At 45.9% G+C, this 20,034-nt stretch overlaps 1 protein-coding gene across 1 annotated transcript; it reads left to right on the forward strand.

The window, feature by feature from the left end:
* Positions 1 to 1,315: 1,315 nt before the first annotated feature.
* Positions 1,316 to 16,840, forward strand: EIF4A3 (eukaryotic translation initiation factor 4A3). The gene is made up of 12 exons (XM_037896382.2): positions 1,316 to 1,606; positions 2,199 to 2,271; positions 5,171 to 5,237; positions 6,868 to 6,930; positions 8,173 to 8,305; positions 10,781 to 10,861; positions 11,289 to 11,430; positions 12,979 to 13,117; positions 14,767 to 14,882; positions 15,973 to 16,080; positions 16,162 to 16,289; positions 16,595 to 16,840. Exons 1-12 carry the CDS (start codon positions 1,444 to 1,446, stop codon positions 16,609 to 16,611), a joined length of 1,230 nt encoding a protein of 409 aa, XP_037752310.1. The 5' UTR covers positions 1,316 to 1,443; the 3' UTR covers positions 16,612 to 16,840.
* The last annotated feature ends 3,194 nt before the right edge of the window (positions 16,841 to 20,034 follow it).

The raw sequence follows: 20,034 nt of genomic DNA on the forward strand, positions 1-20,034 counted from the left end.
AGCATTGGCCTGGGGTTGCCAATTTTGGTTGCACGTATTCCTGGAGGTTTCATTACATGACATAATCTTTAATTGAAGATTCATCTTTAATTGCTGGGACTCCAGGACAATCCTGGAGAGTTGGCAAGCACAGGAAGACAGGCTACTGGGATAGATGGACCACAGGTCTGACCCAGTATGGCTGTTTTTATGTTCATATCAGTAAAATGGGGTGATGATCATTCCTATCCACCCACCCACATAGGATCTGAGCAGTCCTTTGACTATAGAGATGCTAGGTACAGTTGTGTTATTTGCTGTGACTCACTAAAACTCCAAGCCTGCAGATATTTAGGCTGATAAATCAATCCATGCATAAATTCGTCCTACTGAGTTAAAACAGTGATTTGTATTTGCAAGATCAAGGCCTTAGTAGTTCTTCCAATTATCTGAACCTCTCTTTATTCATGTTTGGATGTCCCATAAATTCTGAGCAAATCAGCTCTGACTGTATAACTGGATCTATTGTGCAGATGGCATGCAGTAGGGAAATTAGATGGGTCACCTCTTGGGGAAAAAGAGAAAGACCTTGTCTACACTATAGGTTACTTCAATGTAATTTATGTCACTCAGGGGTGTAAGCACTAGTGTAGACAGCACTACGTCAGCAGGAGAGCTTCTCCTCACGACATAGCTATCACCTCTCGCAGAGACAGGCGTTATTAAGATGATGGGAGAGCCCATCAGCTTAGAGCATCTCCGTGACAAGCACTACAGTTAGAAATAGCAGCCTGCACCCCACAACAGGCACTGTACAGCAGTGACTGCCGCTGTGCCAGCCCCAGAGCCCCCCACAGGGGCAGCAGTGAGAGAGGGAGGGGGGCCAGGGGTTCCTTGCACTCAGGCCACATGCCTGAGGCAACCGCAGGAACTCAGAGACCCTGGTTATGGGCATGCAGGCTGCGAGTGGGGAGTGCACAGCAATGCACAGGGCTGCAACGGGGGAGCCTCAGCCCCATAGCGGGGGAAAGAGCCAGCCCCAGGGGGTAGAGGAGGGGCAGCCCTAGCAGCAGAGTGGAGGAGGAGCCAGCCCCATGAGGTAGAGGAGGGGCAGCCCTAGCAGCAGAGTGGGGGAGGAGGCAGCCCCATGGGGTAGAGGAGGGGCAGCCCTAGCAGCAGAGTGGAGGAGGAGCCAGCCCCATGGGGTAGAGGAGGGGCAGCCCTAGCAGCCCTGTGGGGGAGGAGCCAGCCCCGTGGCGTCAGGGCAGGGCAGCCCCGGAGGGGAGGAGCTAGCCCCGCAGGTTGGCGGGGGGAAGGGCCAGTTCCGCAGCGAGGCGCGCGCTCCCCTGTCACGTGGGGCGGGAGCGCGGCCCGCGCGCTGAGCTCACGCGGCGCCACGCGGCGCAGGCGCATTGCGCGGCGATCGTGTGGCGGCGCGGCCGGAGTCGCGGAGCCGGGGCGGCCATGTCGGGCGCGGCAGGCGCGGCGGGCTCGGCCCGCAAGCGGCTGCTGAAGGAGGAGGACATGACCAAGGTGGAGTTCGAGACCAGCGAGGAGGTGGACGTGACCCCCACCTTCGACACCATGGGGCTGCGCGAGGACCTGCTGCGCGGCATCTACGCCTACGGTGCGGGCCGGTGCGGGGCCGGTGGGGCCGGGGCCGGTGGGGCCGGGCCGTGCGAGCCGCTCCCCCAGGGCCCCGCGGGCCTGGCGCTCCCTTGCCCGTCTCCGCTGGGGTGGGGGGTCCCCGGGGCTCCGCGCGCGTGGCCGCCGCCCGCCCCTGGCCGCGCGCCCGCCCTGCGCGGGCTCCCGGGGGTGCGCGGAGCCGTCGCACAAAATGGGGCCGAGCGTGGGCGCCGGGAGCGTGTCCGCGGCTCGGCGGCGCCTCTCCGGGCCCGTCCCCCTGCGGGCGTGGCGCTCGTGGCCCGGGCTCCGTGAAAACGGGCGTCGTGCGGCCGGGGCGGCTCCGCCCCGCGTGGGTTCGGTCGCCGCCGCCGCTCGCGGGGGCAGGCCGGGCTGGCGTTAGCCCGCTCTCGCCGGGCACGTGCCTGCTCGGCGCGGCAGGTCCCTGGGCTGAGCGTTGCCCCTTCCCTTCAGCAGCCCCCGGGCGCGTCGCCCCCCGCCTGTGCGCCTCTTCGGCTCATGAAACATCCACAGCGCTCTGAGCCGCGCCTGGCAAGACGCCCTAAACGGTGTGTCTCTTTCAAACCACATTCCAGGTTTTGAGAAACCATCAGCTATTCAGCAGAGAGCCATCAAACAGATTATCAAAGGAAGAGACGTGATTGCACAGTAAGTGGAATGACAGGCTGAAGGAGGAGAATGGAGGCGCTTTGTTTTTAAAAAGGTTGTTAGCAACTTAGCTCATCTTTCCAAGGTGCTGTGAGTTTTTTAAAATAGTGGTATTAAACAAACCTTAAATGGTCAAGGTTTCGAGAATGAGATATCACCAACAACTTATTGTTGGCTGTGTTTGCCTGAAAGAAAATTCACCATCTACAACCTTAAAAAAATGCTGCACACAAGCAGAGTTCAAAAACAACAGTGGGCTAGATGTGATCACAGCTGAAATGTCGTTCCCCCTCCCCCCCCATAATAGTTCACTGCTTCTAATTTTATCATTCTGTCAAAAGGAAAGCAGTGCAAGAGATGCACGTGCTATAGCCTTGAGTACCTGTTGTCCATACAATAACTGCTGCCATTTGTTGATAAGACAAGTCTTGGGGAAAATAAGGGCTAGATTCTGCCAATGGATCTGCCCTGGTGTACTTGTGTCTGCACTGATCCATTTTCAGGATCTAGCCCTTATTTTTGATTGTGTGGTTTTCTGCAGACAGCATGTTTTCAGATGTTAACGTGAGTGCTCACTAAACTACCTGTACTCTTTTTTTGCAGTCTTTATATAGAGTTATATTTTAAGATTATATGTTTTCAGTGTGTAAAATATGGTGAATGCTCTATTGCTTATTTACTACATAATTAACATTTTGCTCATGGTTTGTCAGGCTGCATTAGGATGGTAACTGGAATTTAAACAGCATATAAAATCAATTTTTATTAATAAAATAAGCCTTTAGTACATGATATATTGTGCCATATTTATAAAGCTTGACCTCAAATGTTAATTTCCCTCTCCCCCGATTCTCTTTATATAGAAGAGCGGTCTTTAACTCAAAGTTTTTGCTAGAGGCTCTTGGATTCAGCAGTTTATTTAAATGTTTTAAAAGATTATAGTAAGCTTAGGTCTTAAACCTGAACTTGTTTAAAATAAACATTTTACATTAGGTTTTTTTTTAATCTTAATCATTTAAACAATTTAAAATTTTTAAAATTTTTGTTCACACTGCTGAAACTTGAGTGTAGGCTAATGTAGAACTTATTAAAGCACAGATCTGGCAAATGTTTATGCATTCATTTAAATGTGTATGCAAAAGTTTCAGGATTGGGCCTAAGTAACATATCTAGCCCTGTCTACCATGGGAAATTGTGTACACTTGTCTACACTGACGAACTTTCCTAAAACTTCAAACAAGTTTACTGGTTTTAAAATCTGATGGGATGTTTTTGTAGATGAAACCTTGGTTTTACCTAATATGCCAGTGCTAGCCCATATTGGTTATGAGCTAGCATCGTGAAAGTCAATCTCAGGATTCAAGTTCTTGCCTATAATAGGGTTCTGTCAAACCTATGGAAGTGACCCACGATTGACAATGAGGGTCAGCCAGAGAGCCTATCTAAGCAGCCCCTAACCAGGGTTGACAACAGCTTGGGAGCTCATGTAGACAAGGCTATGCTATTTACTACACCCATTACAGAAAGCATGCTACAATTCTATAACAAGTGTTGTGACCTCCTGTAGATAAGCTCCCGAGTTGTGTTCATCTGTATCTGAATAACAGTCTAGCTGGGCCTTCTGGTAGACCTCTATTGTCAGCCCTGTCTATCTAGTGGCTGAAGATGACATTCCAAAAGGAGAGAGAATTGGGCTTGTGCCGGATGTTTGCCCCTTTGTCAGGGGAGAGTGTCGAAGGGGTTTATAAAATCTGCTGCTGCTTGTTTTCATTTAGAAATCTGGGATTTTTTCTGCCATAAAAGACTTAGCCCTGTCTACACTAGGAAACCACCTGAAAATCTTCCACTGTTGCTTGCAGTGGTTCTTCCATGGAGTAAGCAACAGTGGGAGCCCTGGGATTGGCTGCCAGTGTTTTTAAACATTGTCCTGTAACCCTGTTCAGAGCAGGCTGAATCAATTTGTTAAAACAGTGGCAGGTTCTTAGCATTGCTAATGCCAGTGGACCTGAACCATTAACCAATGGTGGGAAATTTCTCTGTTGTCCCAAACTAGTGCCTGGGATAGCTAGAACTAGGGAAATAGCGACATTGCAAGTGTAGAGGGTGGAAGTGGAGCAGTGTAGAGATTTTTAGTCATGGGTTAACACTGTTTAACTTCAGTGACTAACTTCTTGAATACAGGGGTTGGATAAAGATCTAGCACTACACCTTTAGGCTATGTCTACTCTACAGTCTGTCGGCATAACTTATATCACTCAGGGGTGTGAATAAGCTGCCCCCGAGCAACTGTTACATCGACGTAAGCATTCGTGTGCCCAGTGCTACATCGGAGGGAGAGCTTTTCCCACCAAGAGAGAGGTGGTCGACGTAGAGTGTCTTCACCAGACACTCTGCAGCAGTACACCTGCGGTGCTGCAGAGCTGTGCATGTAGACATGCCCTCAGTTGAGATGTGAGCTCCCAGTAAACATGCTCTAAGACTCTCAGGAAAGTCTTCTAGCAAAGCCGGAGAAGCAGACTTGATATTCTTGGAGAGATCTAAGGTAAAATACAAGCAGAAAACACCTTTACCAACCCCTCTCCCTGCTCCTTTATGACCTGTTTTTCAGAGAAGCAAAATCATTCCCGAGTAGTCATCACAGGCGAATAGTCCCTTAGTTTGGAGACTGGGGGTTCCAGAGCTGGGGATTTACTAGTGTCAAATAAGGTTTTTTTTCATTATGCAAATGACAACTGTTAGCTAAAATTTTGTAAGGTACATTGTTGAAAATTAACATTGTTAATTGTAAAATTGACTATTAAAGGATGAGCAGAAAAGTTAACTTTTTTGTTTTGGGGAATGTTAAAATTAGCTGGGTGTGTTCTCCAGAAATAGAGTCTTAAATGCTTTATCTTTTCAGGTCACAATCTGGAACAGGCAAAACAGCAACATTTTGTATCTCTGTTCTACAGTGTTTAGATATTCAGGTAACTTTCAGCACTTAAATAGATTACATTTTACAATTTTAAAATGAAACTTTTGAAATAGATTTAATAATTATATGCATTTATTGTTAAGACTACAACTGGATGAGAGGAGCTTTAAACTGAAATCTTCTAACCATAGGCAATGGAATTTGTCAAATTTAATTTAGTCAGATTTTGGCTAGAATCCACTTCTGCAGAAATTTAACTCTTGAGGTCTACTTGGCTGTATTCCTATATTTTAATAGGTGTCACTGGAAGACAGACGTGGCCATCTTCTTTCCACCTTTCCCATGCAAGCAACCCATGAATTCATTGGATCCACTCATGTGACTTAGAGAATTGTGGCCTAAGGAGGTTCTTTAAGGGAAAAATACTGAAATTTCATCACAATAAAGATTTTTCATTATCAGTCCCGCCTTCCCCAAATGCTCACATTTACATTCGTAAATACTGAAGTAAACGATCAAGCAATTATAAAGAGACCAATAGTCTGGCTTCATTTATGAGTCTGATTCTTCATCTCGCAGCTCCCTGCAGTCTAGTAACTTTAAAATAAATTCACGTTTTCCAAATGCTAAATTTAATTTTATGGGATGTTTACTTAAAATTTTCGGTGTTCCCAGTGGAAGAGATTTAAATTGTCATCTCTTTGATTTTTGACTAGTAAAATTATACCTGAGAAAATCATCTGATAAATTGTTTCCATCTTTCATGGGAAGTCCACTCACCGCTAGTGGCCCTCCTCCAGGTGTTGTGCCCTCCTCTAGTGGTGTCTCTCCCATTGTCCTCTTGCCCCAGGAACTGCAGCCTCCTCTCTGCAACTTAGCCCTTTGGCCAGGTCACTATCTTTGTTTCCCTGTGCTGGGGTAGCAAAGTTTCTCTTGACAAATGGGCTCAGGCAGTCTTCCTGGCCAGCTGGTGCCACTTCCTCAGCAGCTGGTAGGGCAATCTGGGCCAGCCCTCTCATCAGCAGTGAAGGCTATTCCTTGCTGCTTCCCCTCTCTGGGTTTGCCAGTCTCCCAACTCCCTCCCCGCAGGGAGCAGCTGTGAATTACCCATCTCCACAGATTGCAAACACTGCTCCCTCTTCTTAGGGAGTGACTGCAGCCTTTCCCAGCAGCCCCCGCTGTCAGCTCTCTGGTTTATATAGGCTCTTCTGGTTCCTGCACAGGTGAGCTTCTTCTAATTAAGCCTTCTGTCTTAATTCCCCCCAGCTTGCAACCTCATAGATTAATTGGCCCCTCTGGCCTGCCTTTCAGGGCAGGTGTTGGGAGGGCACACCATCATATTCATGTGCAAGCAAAGAACAAATACATTCATAATTAGTAGTTTTCAGAAAGTAGGACTGAGTGTCTGGTTGTAGCTAGCATAGTGAAAAACAAGCCTGTGGAGTGAAACAGGCTGCTGGATGATATTGTTGAATGTGACTTACACAGGGAGGTATTCTCGTGTGAGTGGGTTCGAGCAGGAGCAACTTCCCAGATGCGTTGATTGACCCTTACGCATTTTGTACTAACATTTATGCTGAATCCTTCTTGGTTTCTGTCATTTCCAAGTCCTTTGGGATCCACTACCCCTGTTATGTTTGGGTGATATTGGACTTGTTTAATTTGTCTATTGTTTCATTCAGGTCCGTGAAACCCAGGCATTGATCTTAGCACCAACTAGAGAGTTGGCAGTACAGATTCAAAAGGTAAGAACATTTGAAGCAGCCAAACTTTTGAGCACATTCTTTGTGCCTGTAAGCTCTTTCCAATGTTTTACAGATGTTGGTAAGTGCCAAGTATTACTAGAACAGTTGGTGAATTTTTAGAATTTTGTCAATTTGCAGTGATTATTTTCCTCCATAGAAAATGAAGTGGTGGTACATATACTTGTTACTGTATCTAATACTGTATTAGGTGTAGTAACAAATTGATAATACTACTGGTTTACTGATATTCCATAGGAATTACTCTTGATTAGCCCAAAAGTACATATTTTGTTGCTTGCTGAGGTACTGTTGGCGCTCTTAATGTTAGACTCTCTGACTGTACAGTGTTGTTTGTTCCTCTTCTTATCATGCTCACATGTTACAGCAATTAACTTTGTGGCATTGTAGTGAGCCTTCTGTAAACACAGCTGTGATGTGTGCAGATCTCTTGAAGATGTTGTGAAGCTGAATTTATTCATCTTTTCTGTCCAGTCTGGGTGGGAGATTGCGGGTTTAGAAGATGTCCAGTGGAGTGGGTTGAAACCTTTGCCCTGATGCTGTAGCTTTTTATCCTGGATTTTTGGAATGTGGCACCATAGCATTTTCTCTTTCTTGGAACTTCAAAAAATCCCACGGTTTGAATCCTGTGATTGAGAAACTAATACATAGCCAGAAATGCCATAATCAGAGAAAGTGTTGCCTTATTGATACAGATTGCAATTCCTCTGTTTAAATTCAGCTGCAAATTTTCAGACACTTGTGATTTGACCTACCAACTCTAATTTAAATGTTGAGGGAATTAGATTAATCATGGAGATACAATGTTCCTGCCCATGGTCCTGAAACTCCCTTATCAGTGCAGGAGATTTGTGTCTGTGCTGCTATTTCTGCATACAAAGTGTCACTGGAAGACCGACATGGCCATCTTCTTTCCACTTTCCCATGCAAGCAACCCATGAATTCATTGAATCCACTTATATGACTTAGAGAATTGTGCCCCCAAAGATGCCTAAAGACATGACAGCAGTCCTCCCTTTCCCACTCTTGCTTTACAGAGAAAGCACAGGAATAGCACCACAGGCTGGAGCAGGGGGCAGAAAGGTGTGTGATGTGGAAAGATCTGCATATAAATAGCAGGGTGCTGCAAACAGGGAGGGATCTGTCTAGGGATCTCATTGCAAATAGTTTACGTGGTGCTATTGTAAACTGTCTAAATATTTCTTCTATGCTGATGTGACACAGGGCCTTCTTGCTCTTGGTGACTACATGAATGTACAGTGTCATGCCTGTATTGGAGGCACGAATGTTGGTGAAGATATCCGGAAATTGGATTACGGACAACATGTTGTTGCTGGCACACCAGGCCGTGTGTTCGGTAAGGAGGTCACTGGCTAGCTATGTCATATCTGGCTTAATACCTAAGATACACATAATTGTTCAGGATAAATTTTGTATACTTCATGTTTAAGGGATTGTTCTGCTCCTGCGAATGTAAGTGGTATGAAAACTCCATTTAAAGGGACACCGTAAACGTAAACACTCTAACTTTTACCAACCATTAATAGTAACTTCTAAGATCACTCCTGCGGAAAGAATTGGAGAGAGAGGTAATTTTGTTGTTGTTTTCAGTTTATCATGTATTGTCAATTTCACTTCCCTGAATAATCGGTTTCCTGTTTGTGTGGTATTTGCACAGCAACAAGGCAGAGAATAATTTACGAGGAAAATGTAATTGCGTATCCCCAGAAATGGGTATGAGGCTCGGGGGAGGGGTAGGAGCCGAAGCTACTCAATTGTTTTTTAATTGACTAGATTAAAAATTGTCTGAATCCTTTTTATGTGGTTTGTAAAAAGTTCTCAGCAATATATTTCCACTCGAAACTAGCTACCAATCCTCCCCTTTTGGCTAGCCCAGCGTGCCAATGCAGCTTTGTTTTCTGGCTTCTCTATAATAACTTCAATTTTTACGGCTACTGAAAGGGGCCTGGATGACAGCATTGGAGACTCAGTTCCTCTAACAGTGCAGGCATGGCACGGCATGGGCAGCAGCAGTACAGGCTTCTCACACTGCCCTGCCAATGTACCTTAGTGCTGACTTACCTCCTGGGCTGAATAGCCCTCCTGTTCAGTCCTTGGACTCTCTGAACCTGGCAACAAGTGTCAGTTCTGGTTGTATTTATAACGTATCGATATGTTTAGTTTGGAAAAGAGGAGATTAAGGGGGGGGCATGGTAGCAGACTTGAAAGGCTGCCATAAAAAAAATGAAGAAAAGCTGTTCTCTCTTGTCACAGGGAGCAGGACAAATGACAGTGGGTTCAAACTTCAGCACTGCAGATTTAGATTAAATCTCAGGAAACACTTCCTAACTGTAAGAACAGTGGAACAGACTGCCTAGGAGGTTGTGGAAGCTCCATCCCTGGAGGTTTTCAAAAGGAGGCTGGTTAGCCATTTGTCCTGGATGGTTTAGACACAACAAATCCTGCATCTTGGCAGGGGGTTAGACTAGATGACCCTGGCGGTCCTTCCTAACCCTGTGATTTTAACATGGAGCCAGTCTTCATAAACCACAAAATGGGAATTAGTTGGTAACTACCCTCCTGGTCTGGATTGACCCACATGGTAATAATGAAAGGCTTCCATATCACAGGACCAGGGGCTATTCTGAGCCATCCAGAAATAGGAACGAAACCTGGATCCATGTGATTGGTTTCTTGTGCAGCAGTTTCCAAAGGATACGCACATCTCTCTTTCCAGCTGAAGTCCCCCGTATCCTGCTGTCACACTGGTGTTATGCAAATGGCTGCAACTCACCTGTCCTATCTTCCTTGCCTCAGATAGCAAGTTGTGTCCTGGGGCTTGGAATTCTGAATTTTTCACCCCGTCTTTGGTCCCTTAACTGGCATGTGAGGAGCCAACCCCGAATACAATATACTCCTGTTTATTCAAAACCCTGTTATCCAGATTTCCACATTATCCAAATCCCGTCCTTGTTCCCAACACCCCTGCCTGCATACAACCCCCCAGTTAGCCACTCTGCCTCCTGCTGGCATGCAGCCCTCCAGTGAAACCCCCTGCCACCCAGGCCCAACTGCCTATTCGCACATTTCCATCTTCTCCCCCCTCGCCACCATCTTGCACCTCTGGGAGGGAGGGATAGCTTAGTGGGTTGAGCATTGGCCTGCTAAACCAGGGTTGTGATTCAATCCTTGAGGGGGCCATTCTGTGTGATAGTTGGTTGTTTTTTTGGGGGGGGGTCCCTTCCAACTCTGATATTCTGTGACTCTGCTGCAGAGTTGCTCTTCTCACCTGGTTAATGCCATAGCTCTGGCCCTGGCAGATGCAGCACCGAAGTGCCCAGCTCCCTCATTGGCACAGCCTCCATGCTGCTCCTTGGGCAGCATGCAGGATCCAGTGCTGGGGCGCACACCAAACTGAGCAACCACAGAAGGAGCCCAGCTGCTAGGGAGTCTGCTGCTTTGCTGTTACTGCACATGTGTAGTGACAACAGTGAAATCTGTACCCTATCCATCTGTTTCCTCTGCAAGGGAGAGCCCTGGGAGGGTTGGGGTGAGAGGCTGTCCTTTCGATTATCTGAACTCCCAACTATCCAAATAGTGTGAGGGACACAGATTTTATTTGGATAAATTAAAGTGTACTGTGTATGATTTCTGGGACTTGGAAAGTGGTGTCCTTCCCAGGTTGCCACATGAATATGGGGCAATGATATGGAGAGAATCGCTGCCCCAGCGGAATGCATAGATCAGTAGAACTGTCTGATGGTGGCGGTTAGGGAGTGTTGCAAGTATCTGTAGCTGGAAACTTTCATGATACTGAACTGGAACCTTGCAGATATGATTCGTCGTCGAAGTTTAAGGACTCGTGCCATCAAAATGTTGGTTTTGGATGAAGCTGATGAGATGCTCAATAAAGGTAAGAAATACCCTCTGCACGCCTTTCTCCTTTCTCCACCTCATGCTCTAGTGTGCACAGCACTGGGAATCCTGTTGCCAAAGGGCGTGTAATGTAGCTGCTTAGAACTTCAATAGCCCTGTGGCTGTACTTGCTACACCTAATCGGATACAGCGAGAGATCCCTTAGGAAGAACGCACACCCCTGGAACTAGTAGTCAGCAAAGCCTCAAACTATCTCCATTTTCTGTGGGTTTCAGTGGTTTTGCAGCTTGGGGGATAAGACAGAGTTGAAGTTGTTTGGGTGACTTTAGCTGTGAATTCACTACTTTCTAATGTTTGTCTTTAAGTGTAACCTTAATTTTGAATTCCAGAGTCAGTGTAAGAACAAGGTTTTCACAGAAAACGCAAACATTAACACTGCTGTGCTATTTGGTTTGCTTTGTCAGGTTTTAAAGAACAGATTTATGATGTGTACAGATACCTGCCCCCAGCTACTCAGGTGGTTCTAATCAGTGCTACCTTGCCTCATGAAATCCTGGAGATGACCAATAAATTCATGACTGACCCAATCCGCATCTTGGTTAAACGGTGAGTGATGCTCCCATGAGAAAAGCAGCTGTCGAGTTCCACCAGAAGTTGGGCTCTTGTCAGTCTCTGGAATTAGTCTTCCTCTATAAGTGATGGCTTTTGAATGTGATTGCTTCAGATTCCTTCATTGTTGGACTAGAAAGGGACTGGGTAAGGCTGTAAACTTGGTTTAAAGTGCAAAGCCCATTCAGATGTTTCTTCTAGTTTGGTGCTGTTTGCCAACCAGCTTGCAAACCTTCTGTGCTAAAACTTGGGATAGTTTTGTTCTGCAGCAAACATCTCTCCTTCATAGAACTCTGTAGCTTCCCTCCAGCCTGGCTGGCAGCTCCCTACTCTGCTCCCCAAACCACTTCTGCTGCTTTTTCATGGCCTTCTCCCATGCAGTGCCCTCCTAGAGATCTCTTCTTCACCTCCGCCCTGCCACCTCTTGCTCCTCCTATGGAGGTGACCCAGAAGATATTTTGATGCCTCCTCTCACATCTTATAATGTGTGAGGTAGGTCTAAAAAGTGTTGCACCTTGGAAATACCTGGAAAGCTCAATTTGGGCTTCCTGGGTTTTGCTGGAAGACTTCTGGGGGAGGTGGGGTCTGATATGTCTCAGCTTTCACATCATAACCAAAGGGGATGGGGTGTTTGGATCTTAAACAGATCTCTCTTGTCCCAAATTCCCATTATACATTGGAGTTCTATGTGTGGCAACAAAACCAGAGTTTTAAGTAGGCTAAGTAATGGGTCCTTCCCCTTGCTTAGCCATCTCTCTTGTGATGTCATGATCGCATTAGATTTCCAAAAAGAAAAGGAGGACTTGTGGCACCTTAGAGACTAACACATTTATTTGAGCATAAGCTTTCGTGATGCATCCGATGAAGTGAGCTGTAGCTCACAAAAGCTTATGCTCAAATAAATGTGTTAGTCTCTGAGGTGCCACAAGTACTCCTTTTCTTTTTACGAATACAGACTAACATGGCTGCTACTCTGAAACCTGTCATTAGATTTCCAGTCTTTCTGACAGAACTCCTAATGTCAAAAGCAGCAGCATTGAAAATCTCACCTTTTGGGTCCTCTGTGTGTAGTGCACGCAGGGCACAAGCTCAGTTTTGTCATGCGGGTCACCTTTACGTCCATCCTCAAAACATGCTTCCCAGAGAACACGTCTGAACCATTCCCCAAATCCGCATAACACTTAGGTTGTGCGCATCACTCCACATAAGCGGGTGCATGACCCTTAGCCTCCCCTGCATCGCTGCTTCCTGTTGATTTAGGCCCCAACCCCACAAGTTGGTCAGCACATGCACACAACCCTCTCGCATGGAACAGCTGCAGTCAGAGCCTTAATGGAACTTCCAGGCAGGGTCTCCCTCTGTCTGCTTTGTAAAGCACCATGTGCATGTAGGACCTTGTGTAAATAAAATATCAGCAATTCACAGTGTATGTGACAATAGTATGAACTCTGTTCAGCGTGGTTGGCAGGTTGAAATGTATTGGCTTATAGACTGCCCTGAAGTGTCTGTCTATTAAAAGACACGATGGCTTTTTTCTATCTGCAGTGATGAATTAACTCTGGAAGGAATCAAACAGTTTTTTGTGGCCGTGGAAAGGGAAGAGTGGAAGTTTGATACGCTGTGCGATCTGTACGACACACTCACTATCACGCAGGCTGTCATCTTCTGTAACACCAAGAGGAAGGTATGGCAGCAACGAATCAGTGTTCATGTTTACTTCTTTAGTGGTAGCTGTGTTGTTCCCTGGCCTGTCAGAGTTATCAGAATCGAATTATGTGAGACTGAAGACTAGAGGCCAATTGTTAGCCATGGGAACTGTTAATCTCTGCAGTTTCTCTTACTTTAAACTGCAGCCTCCTGCTCCTGGCGATTGACTTTTAATAACAAAAGCCTTGAGTGGATATGCCAAAGAAAATTCCACTCACGGGTTAGGATCCCTCTTCTAACGGCTTCTTTCCAGGTTGTTCCTAGTAGAAGTAGGGAGAATCTGCTGAGGGGTCTGGAGGATATTCCACCACTAGCCATTTTTTAAATCAAGACTGGACTAGAGCCAATCTTTTAAAAAACATCTAAACAGGAATTGTGGGGATGGTCTGTGGCCTGTGCTATGCAGGTCAGACTAGATGATCACAGTGGTCTCTTCTGGACTTACAGTCTACTCTCTCTGTCATGCCTGCTGGCCCTTGGTTAGAGTGATCAAGCCTCCTGGCTCAGCTGTGTTGGGTGGGATGAGCCCTGGGCAGTGAAGGCTGCTGAAAAGAGAGGAGGAGCATTGTCTTCCCCGCCCACCCAAACCTGGCCTGGGAAGTGTCAACGAATTTACCTGCAGCAGCCAGTGGAATTGTAAATCATGTGGCTGTTGAACTACCTAGCCGGTCTTTTAACTAACCACCATGAACCGTGACTTCATATTGACCAAAGGCAGCATGTAATGGGCAGGAGAACCAATTGGAAGAGATTTTGTGCCCTGATTTGAGACTGTTCAGCTAGTAGCTTATGGAACTAGAACCACATGGCACTGGGTGCCTGTTTGAGACATGCTAACCTGGTGCTGGGTTTCTTGTTGCTTAGGTTGATAGTCACTAACCAGTTATGTGCTGTCATATTGCCATCCTGTCCACTCAGAAAATTGCAATCAGAGGTGGAGTTGCACGTTTAGCACAATAAAATTGACTAGCAAGTAGAGGTCCATAGTCCCCTTGGGACTATTAAAAACAAAACTGAACCCCGGGAGAAAATTCACTTAATCCATACATGGGGGTTGGAAGAGAAAAATACAACTTTTTCCATCACACAGGCAAGCCCACTGCTAGGTTTGGATCCCCCTCCCTGATGTATAGGGACAGCTTGAGCTGTCACTCATGGATGTTTAGGAATAGTGGAGCTTGCTCTTTCTGGATCAGCTGTCTCTCTCCCTGGATGGTTTTACTGCCCAGGCAAGTATATTGAAGGGGGTCCAGCTGTCCCCATGTGGAGTTAGTCCTGGCTGTTACTTATTAGCTAGTAGGAGTCTTGCAGGGTTAGTTCAAATGCAGTGATCCACTGTTGCTAGGATCGAATTCACTGAACCTTGCACTGGGTCCGTGCTTCATAAATAATGGAAATGCTTCGTGTTCCACAGGCAGGATGCTGACTGCTTTTTCCTCCTGAAAGTCTAATCTTCAGAAGCAGCCATGGAGATGTCTTGTAGCTCCCTCTAACATCTGTGCTTTTTCATGAAAGCTCCATAAGAGGGTGCTTCTTCAAGCATGACTAGCAAACTATTATTTCAGGAACAAACAGCATGATAGTACATGTACAGAACTAACCCTCACTACCTCTTTGTGTGTGCAGGTAGACTGGCTAACGGAGAAGATGAGAGAAGCCAACTTCACGGTGTCCTCAATGCATGGTGATATGCCACAGAAGGAGAGAGAATCCATCATGAAGGAGTTCAGATCTGGGGCAAGGCAAGTGACTTAAATACTCTTGTGTGTGTGGTGTTACAGCAAGAGACCAGGATTCCCCAGTGTCCTATGGAAGACTGGCTGAACTATGCCTTCAGTATCTATCCTTCTGCATCTCTGCCCTGAAAGCCCCCTTCACCCTCATTTCTGGTGATTCTAGAATAAGCTGTAAGATGAAAATATAAGTTCTGAGACTCTCACTGAGATCACTGGACTGCTCTTCCATAGCACCTCAGGGTGGGGGACTTCTGCATAGGTTGGGTGGAGAACTGTGATGTTAGAAGTAGAATGAGCCCATGGTATTTATTAAGAGTAGGTGGGAGCTGGAGAAAGCTGCAGAGATTGAGCTTCATTTCTCAGCATGTGGAAGGAGTTGCCTCTGACTGTGCCATACCAGGCAGCTGCTGTTGAATGTGATACTTTGTACTGGAGGTTTTTAGCTCCCATCTTCCCCGACCCTAAAAGCTCTAGTTTCTTGTGTATTCTGCTGAGTTCTCCCTGGAGGAAGCACATAGCTGGTTCCCCCTGTTGAAGAACTAGAAGAAGGAGCCTCCTGCTGAAGTGGCAGAACATGAAATGACTCATTCCATCTGCCAAATATCAAAATGAGCTTCTCACCAGCTGCCCTGTCATCAAGGGGCTGGCGTGACCAGTTTGATTACGGTAGAACCCCTGTTTGATGAAATAAGAGGGGATCGAGGAGTTTGTAAAATTGAGTACCTCAATTGTAGTAGCTCCAGTGTGGGAGTTGCAGCAGGTGCACTGCATCACTTTGTCCTTCAAAGCACTGCAAAGCCATTTAGTGTCGAGGGATGTCAACGTATTCATCAACATCACATTTGTTATGCAATGTGTATTTTGTCAGGAAAATGATTTGTATAACTGGTCAGTCATAAGATTCATGTTCGTAAAGTTGGAGTTTGACTGTAGCTCTTTGAAACAGTTTTCTTATTAACTAGTTTCCTAAAGCTGCTAAGTGACACTCGGCATGTCAGTGCGCTGCAGGAAGATGGTTGTCAATATCTCCCTAACTCATTTCACAACACCCTTCCTGTGGGATATGAGTGCAATAACTGCTCTTTTCTCTTGGCAGCCGCGTGCTTATTTCTACAGATGTTTGGGCCAGGGGGTTGGACGTTCCTCAGGTGTCCCTGATCATTAACTACGACTTGCCCAACAACAGAGAACTGTATATACACAGGTACAGGAATGGCTACTTTTATTAAGTCTGATTGAACTATGACTACCCAGTCAACTAATCCTGGATCCTTTCCTTCAACAGAATTGGTAGATCAGGTCGGTATGGCAGAAAAGGTGTTGCCATCAACTTTGTAAAGAATGATGACATCCGTATCCTGCGTGATATTGAACAGTACTACTCTACCCAGATTGATGAGATGCCCATGAACGGTGAGTGTAGGGTGCATCCAGATATGACTCCTAGCTCAGCTGGGCAGAATGGCAGCTGCCTCCTAACCTAGTTGTATATCACCATGTAAAATATTACAACAGAATCAAATAGGGAAATGTAAAATACTAAATTTTATTGTACTGAAGTTTTTGGCCATTTGTAAACTCAAATCCTGGTGGACTGACAGGTGCTTGTATTCCAGTGAAGAGGCTGAAGCAGTTGTGTGCCTTGGCTGCATTACTGTGTGCTGCAATCTGTAGCATGTTCAGCATATGCTTAACTTATGTTCTCTCTCTTAATTCAGTTGCTGATCTTATTTAAAGAAGCAAGACACATTGAAGACCAGTAGACGGGGAGAGCTCCATTTTAGACTTACTTTACAAGGAGTCAGTCTTATGTGGTATTTTTATTTAACCGTGAAATTTTTGAAGTACCCTTGGAGGAACATTGCCCTTTTCTTGATGTAATCTGCAAATTAGGATTTGTGTAAATAATGTGTTCACTTCCATTCTGACTACTTTTTTCAATTAAAATTTTACCATAAACTCTCCATCTGATCACTGTAAGTTGGTAACTGGGTCCAAAGAGGGGTGTGTTACAGCTGGATGCAGTGTTATGAAAGGGCAACAGCTGTCACATGTACTGAGGCCCCTTAACAACATAATAGGCAAACCTCCCAGTCATGTTTGTTCCAGTTGTAACATTCCTGTAAGTTCTGGCTGGTTTGTGTAAGGAAAGAAAGCCACCATGAGGCTGAACTCTTCCACTCTTGGAAAGCAAATAGTACTAGTTATTAAGATAACTTCATGGTGGCTCACTGCACAAGCTGTTTACTTTTGTACCAGACCCAATGTGAGGGCCCCTCTGTCTCAGTGAAGTTCGGGTTCTCTGACGTGACGTGTCCGTGGGGGTAGACTGTGCAGTATTGAACAGGAGCAACACGACTGCTTGGCAGTTACAGATTGTGAAGGGCAGAGGGTGTTAGGGGAATGTCTTGACCTAGACAACTAGGTTTCCTTATTCATGGGGTTGTTGAAAGCAGCAGGGGCAAGTTGAAGTGGCAGGATGGAGCAAGAGAATGGGGGGCTGGTCAGCACTTAGTCTGACATTTACAGGAGTCTGTGCAAGAGCCTGATTTATTTAAAAAAGTATATTAAAAGAATAGTCACAGAAACCCAGCCTGGATAGTGTGAAGGTTAGTTCTATCAGTAACAAAATAAGGATTACAGTAGCTTCAGGGGGCTCTAGTTCTTTTACTGCACAGTTCCTCTGTTCATTCAGCTAAAAATAAATGGTGACTTTCAGGAGCTCCAATCTTCTAACATGAATGGGGCTGGAACTTGGTAGGAGTTGCAGAATTGGCAGCCCCACACATCACAAGGCAGGGGTCCCCCATTAAAGACAAACTTTAAAAAAAAGTTACCTCCTTCCCTTGGTGAGGGGAGGAGCTGGTGAGCAGGTCAAAATGTACTACTGTCATCTCACTGCCCTGGCCAAACCTAGCCAGCAGCTGGCTCCCATGGTCTGGAAACAATTTCCATAGGGGGAAAGGCACTTCCTATTCAGTGCACTGCACTTGATCACTACCATGAGCTGTAAACTGCAGTGTAAGTAGATTTTATGTTCTGTTGGTGAAAGGCTGAACTCTAGCTCCAGTGTCAAGTTTTGGATTTCAGTTTCAAGTCTTCATCCTCAAAATGTACTGGAAACAAATCAGGTTCCTACTAATTTCTTGGAGTGAACTACTCTTTCAGAGCAGCAGCTATGTTAATATATATCTGCAAAAAGGAAAGGAGGACTTGGGGCACCTTTGAGCTTAACACATTTTAGTTGAGCATAAGCTTTCATGAGCTGTAGGTCACAAAAACTTATGCTCAAATAAATTTGTTAGTTGCTAGAAGTGCCACAAGTCGTCGTCCTCTTTCAGAGCCAGCATCAAATGTGCAAAATAAGGTAGGTGGTGACATGCAGGGAGGTCTGGCTGACTCAGCACAATGGTAGGTGGTCTTCTGTTGTAACATGCCCATGGTGTCAGATATTGGCCAGTCACTTCACCTGTGTTTCCTCTGTAAAATGAGTAATACCCCCTACGCCACAGGGGTGCTGTGAGGATTAGTGAGTGAACAGCAGGACAGTTCTTTGGAAAACAAAGTTCTAGACAATGCTTAGTAGTGTACTTTGTTGGGGGACAGTATCCTTTGCTCATTTAGGTTCTTAGAGGGTACCCGTCACTGTTATGAGCCTTGCTGGTGTAGCTGAGGCAGGAGGAGGGTCTGACACTGGTTCTACACTGCAGTCCTCCCCAGCACAGTCTAGATCCACATCGGCAGTCAGGCTTGGCCTTTGAGAGAAGAAGGTAGCCTACTGAGCTGTTCTAAGCCTTTCAGAAAGGAATCAGTTTTAGAAGTAATGATCTTTACAGCAGGACAACACACTTCACCCTCAGGAGGCTGTTTATAGAAGCATGGCAAGGTTTACTCCTTGGCCAGCTGGCTAAATCTAAATCAGCATCTTCTGAGAGAGTCTACAACTACCAGAAAAATCCCAGGTAGGAGCAAAGCAAGGGAATCCCTAACTCAACAGAGGAAGAGGTATAGCTTGATGCAGACAGAGAAACAGGTGCAGTTCAGCACTTCTGATTCTCAGCCAGGGTCAGGGGTGGTGGTCTGGATTCCAATTTAAACTGTCAGTGACAAACAGGTGCAAACACTCAATCCAAAAGGAATAGCAGTAGACTTTAGTCTAGCCTGCTGAAGAGGTTTCCTGCTCTCCTCTGTTGCTGGCAAGAGGTGTTTTGATAAGTTCAGTACAAGCCTGGAAGCATGCAGAGCAAAGGGCAGCTACTGTCAGTTCTCAGCAAGGACAAGGGGGGGCTCAGCCAACCTCTCTTTTTCCACCACCAGTGTTCAGTCTTTAGAACATGCTTAGTGTCAGCCACACATTCAGAATCTATTTGTTTGGAGCCAATAATGTTCACATTCAATAAAGTATCTAAGAATTGTTCTGCAACTTCCATTAATTAGAGCCGAGGATGAATCAACTGTATTAAGGATAGAGATTGTAACAAGAATCCACTTTATTTCAGCTATAGTGCATGCCCACATTTATCCATCTGTTGAGCTGATATTTGACTAGCTTTAGATGCAGGTGATTTCAGATGCTTAGCTTACTCAACATGAGAGGCAGGCACCAAAGAATGGGATTCACTGAAGCTGAGTAGGGAGCTGTGTAGGCTAGGCCCTAGGAAATGACAAGGAGGGGTGTGGCCTGCTCAGAGGTAGACAGACACTTAACTTTGTTTGGGAGGCAGTCACACTGCCACTGCTGAAGTTAGGTACCTAAAACAGGCCAGCCCTTTTGCATGGAGGAGGGGGTAGAGACACCTACCCACAGCAGAGTGGTTAGGAGGTGCACCTGGGATGTGGAAAACCTGGATTGAAGACCCTGCTCCAAATCAGGTAGAGCTAGGATCTGAAAACAGGGCTTCCAGATCCCATGTAATTGTGCTAATCCCTGGGCTGTGGGACAGTGACTAAATAGAGCCCTTCAGCTCTGTGCAACAGGGTACCACTGCCCAACAGTGCAGTATTGTCCTGACAGCACCCCAGTAGAGGGGGTGAGATGCTCCGCTACTTAGAAACAGAAGACAGATGTATTTTAGAAATGATTTTTAAGCTTAAGTTTTAAAGCCTTTTGAGATCACAGGTACAAACTTTACAAGATTTAAGCAGCTGAGATTTTGGT

The sequence above is a fragment of the Chelonia mydas genome, chromosome 3 (assembly GCF_015237465.2).
Source record: "Chelonia mydas isolate rCheMyd1 chromosome 3, rCheMyd1.pri.v2, whole genome shotgun sequence".
NCBI classification, from domain to species: Eukaryota; Metazoa; Chordata; order Testudines; family Cheloniidae; genus Chelonia; species Chelonia mydas.

Bases quoted from the DNA above. Each gene is read 5' to 3' on its own strand.
- EIF4A3 (XM_037896382.2), top strand. From the start codon at position 1,444: ATGTCGGGCGCGGCAGGCGCGGCGGGCTCGGCCCGCAAGCGGCTGCTG. The intron at 5,238-6,867 runs GTAACTTTCAGC...TGTTTCATTCAG, and splicing joins TACAGTGTTTAGATATTCAG to GTCCGTGAAACCCAGGCATT. The intron at 8,306-10,780 runs GTAAGGAGGTCA...GGAACCTTGCAG, and splicing joins CACACCAGGCCGTGTGTTCG to ATATGATTCGTCGTCGAAGT.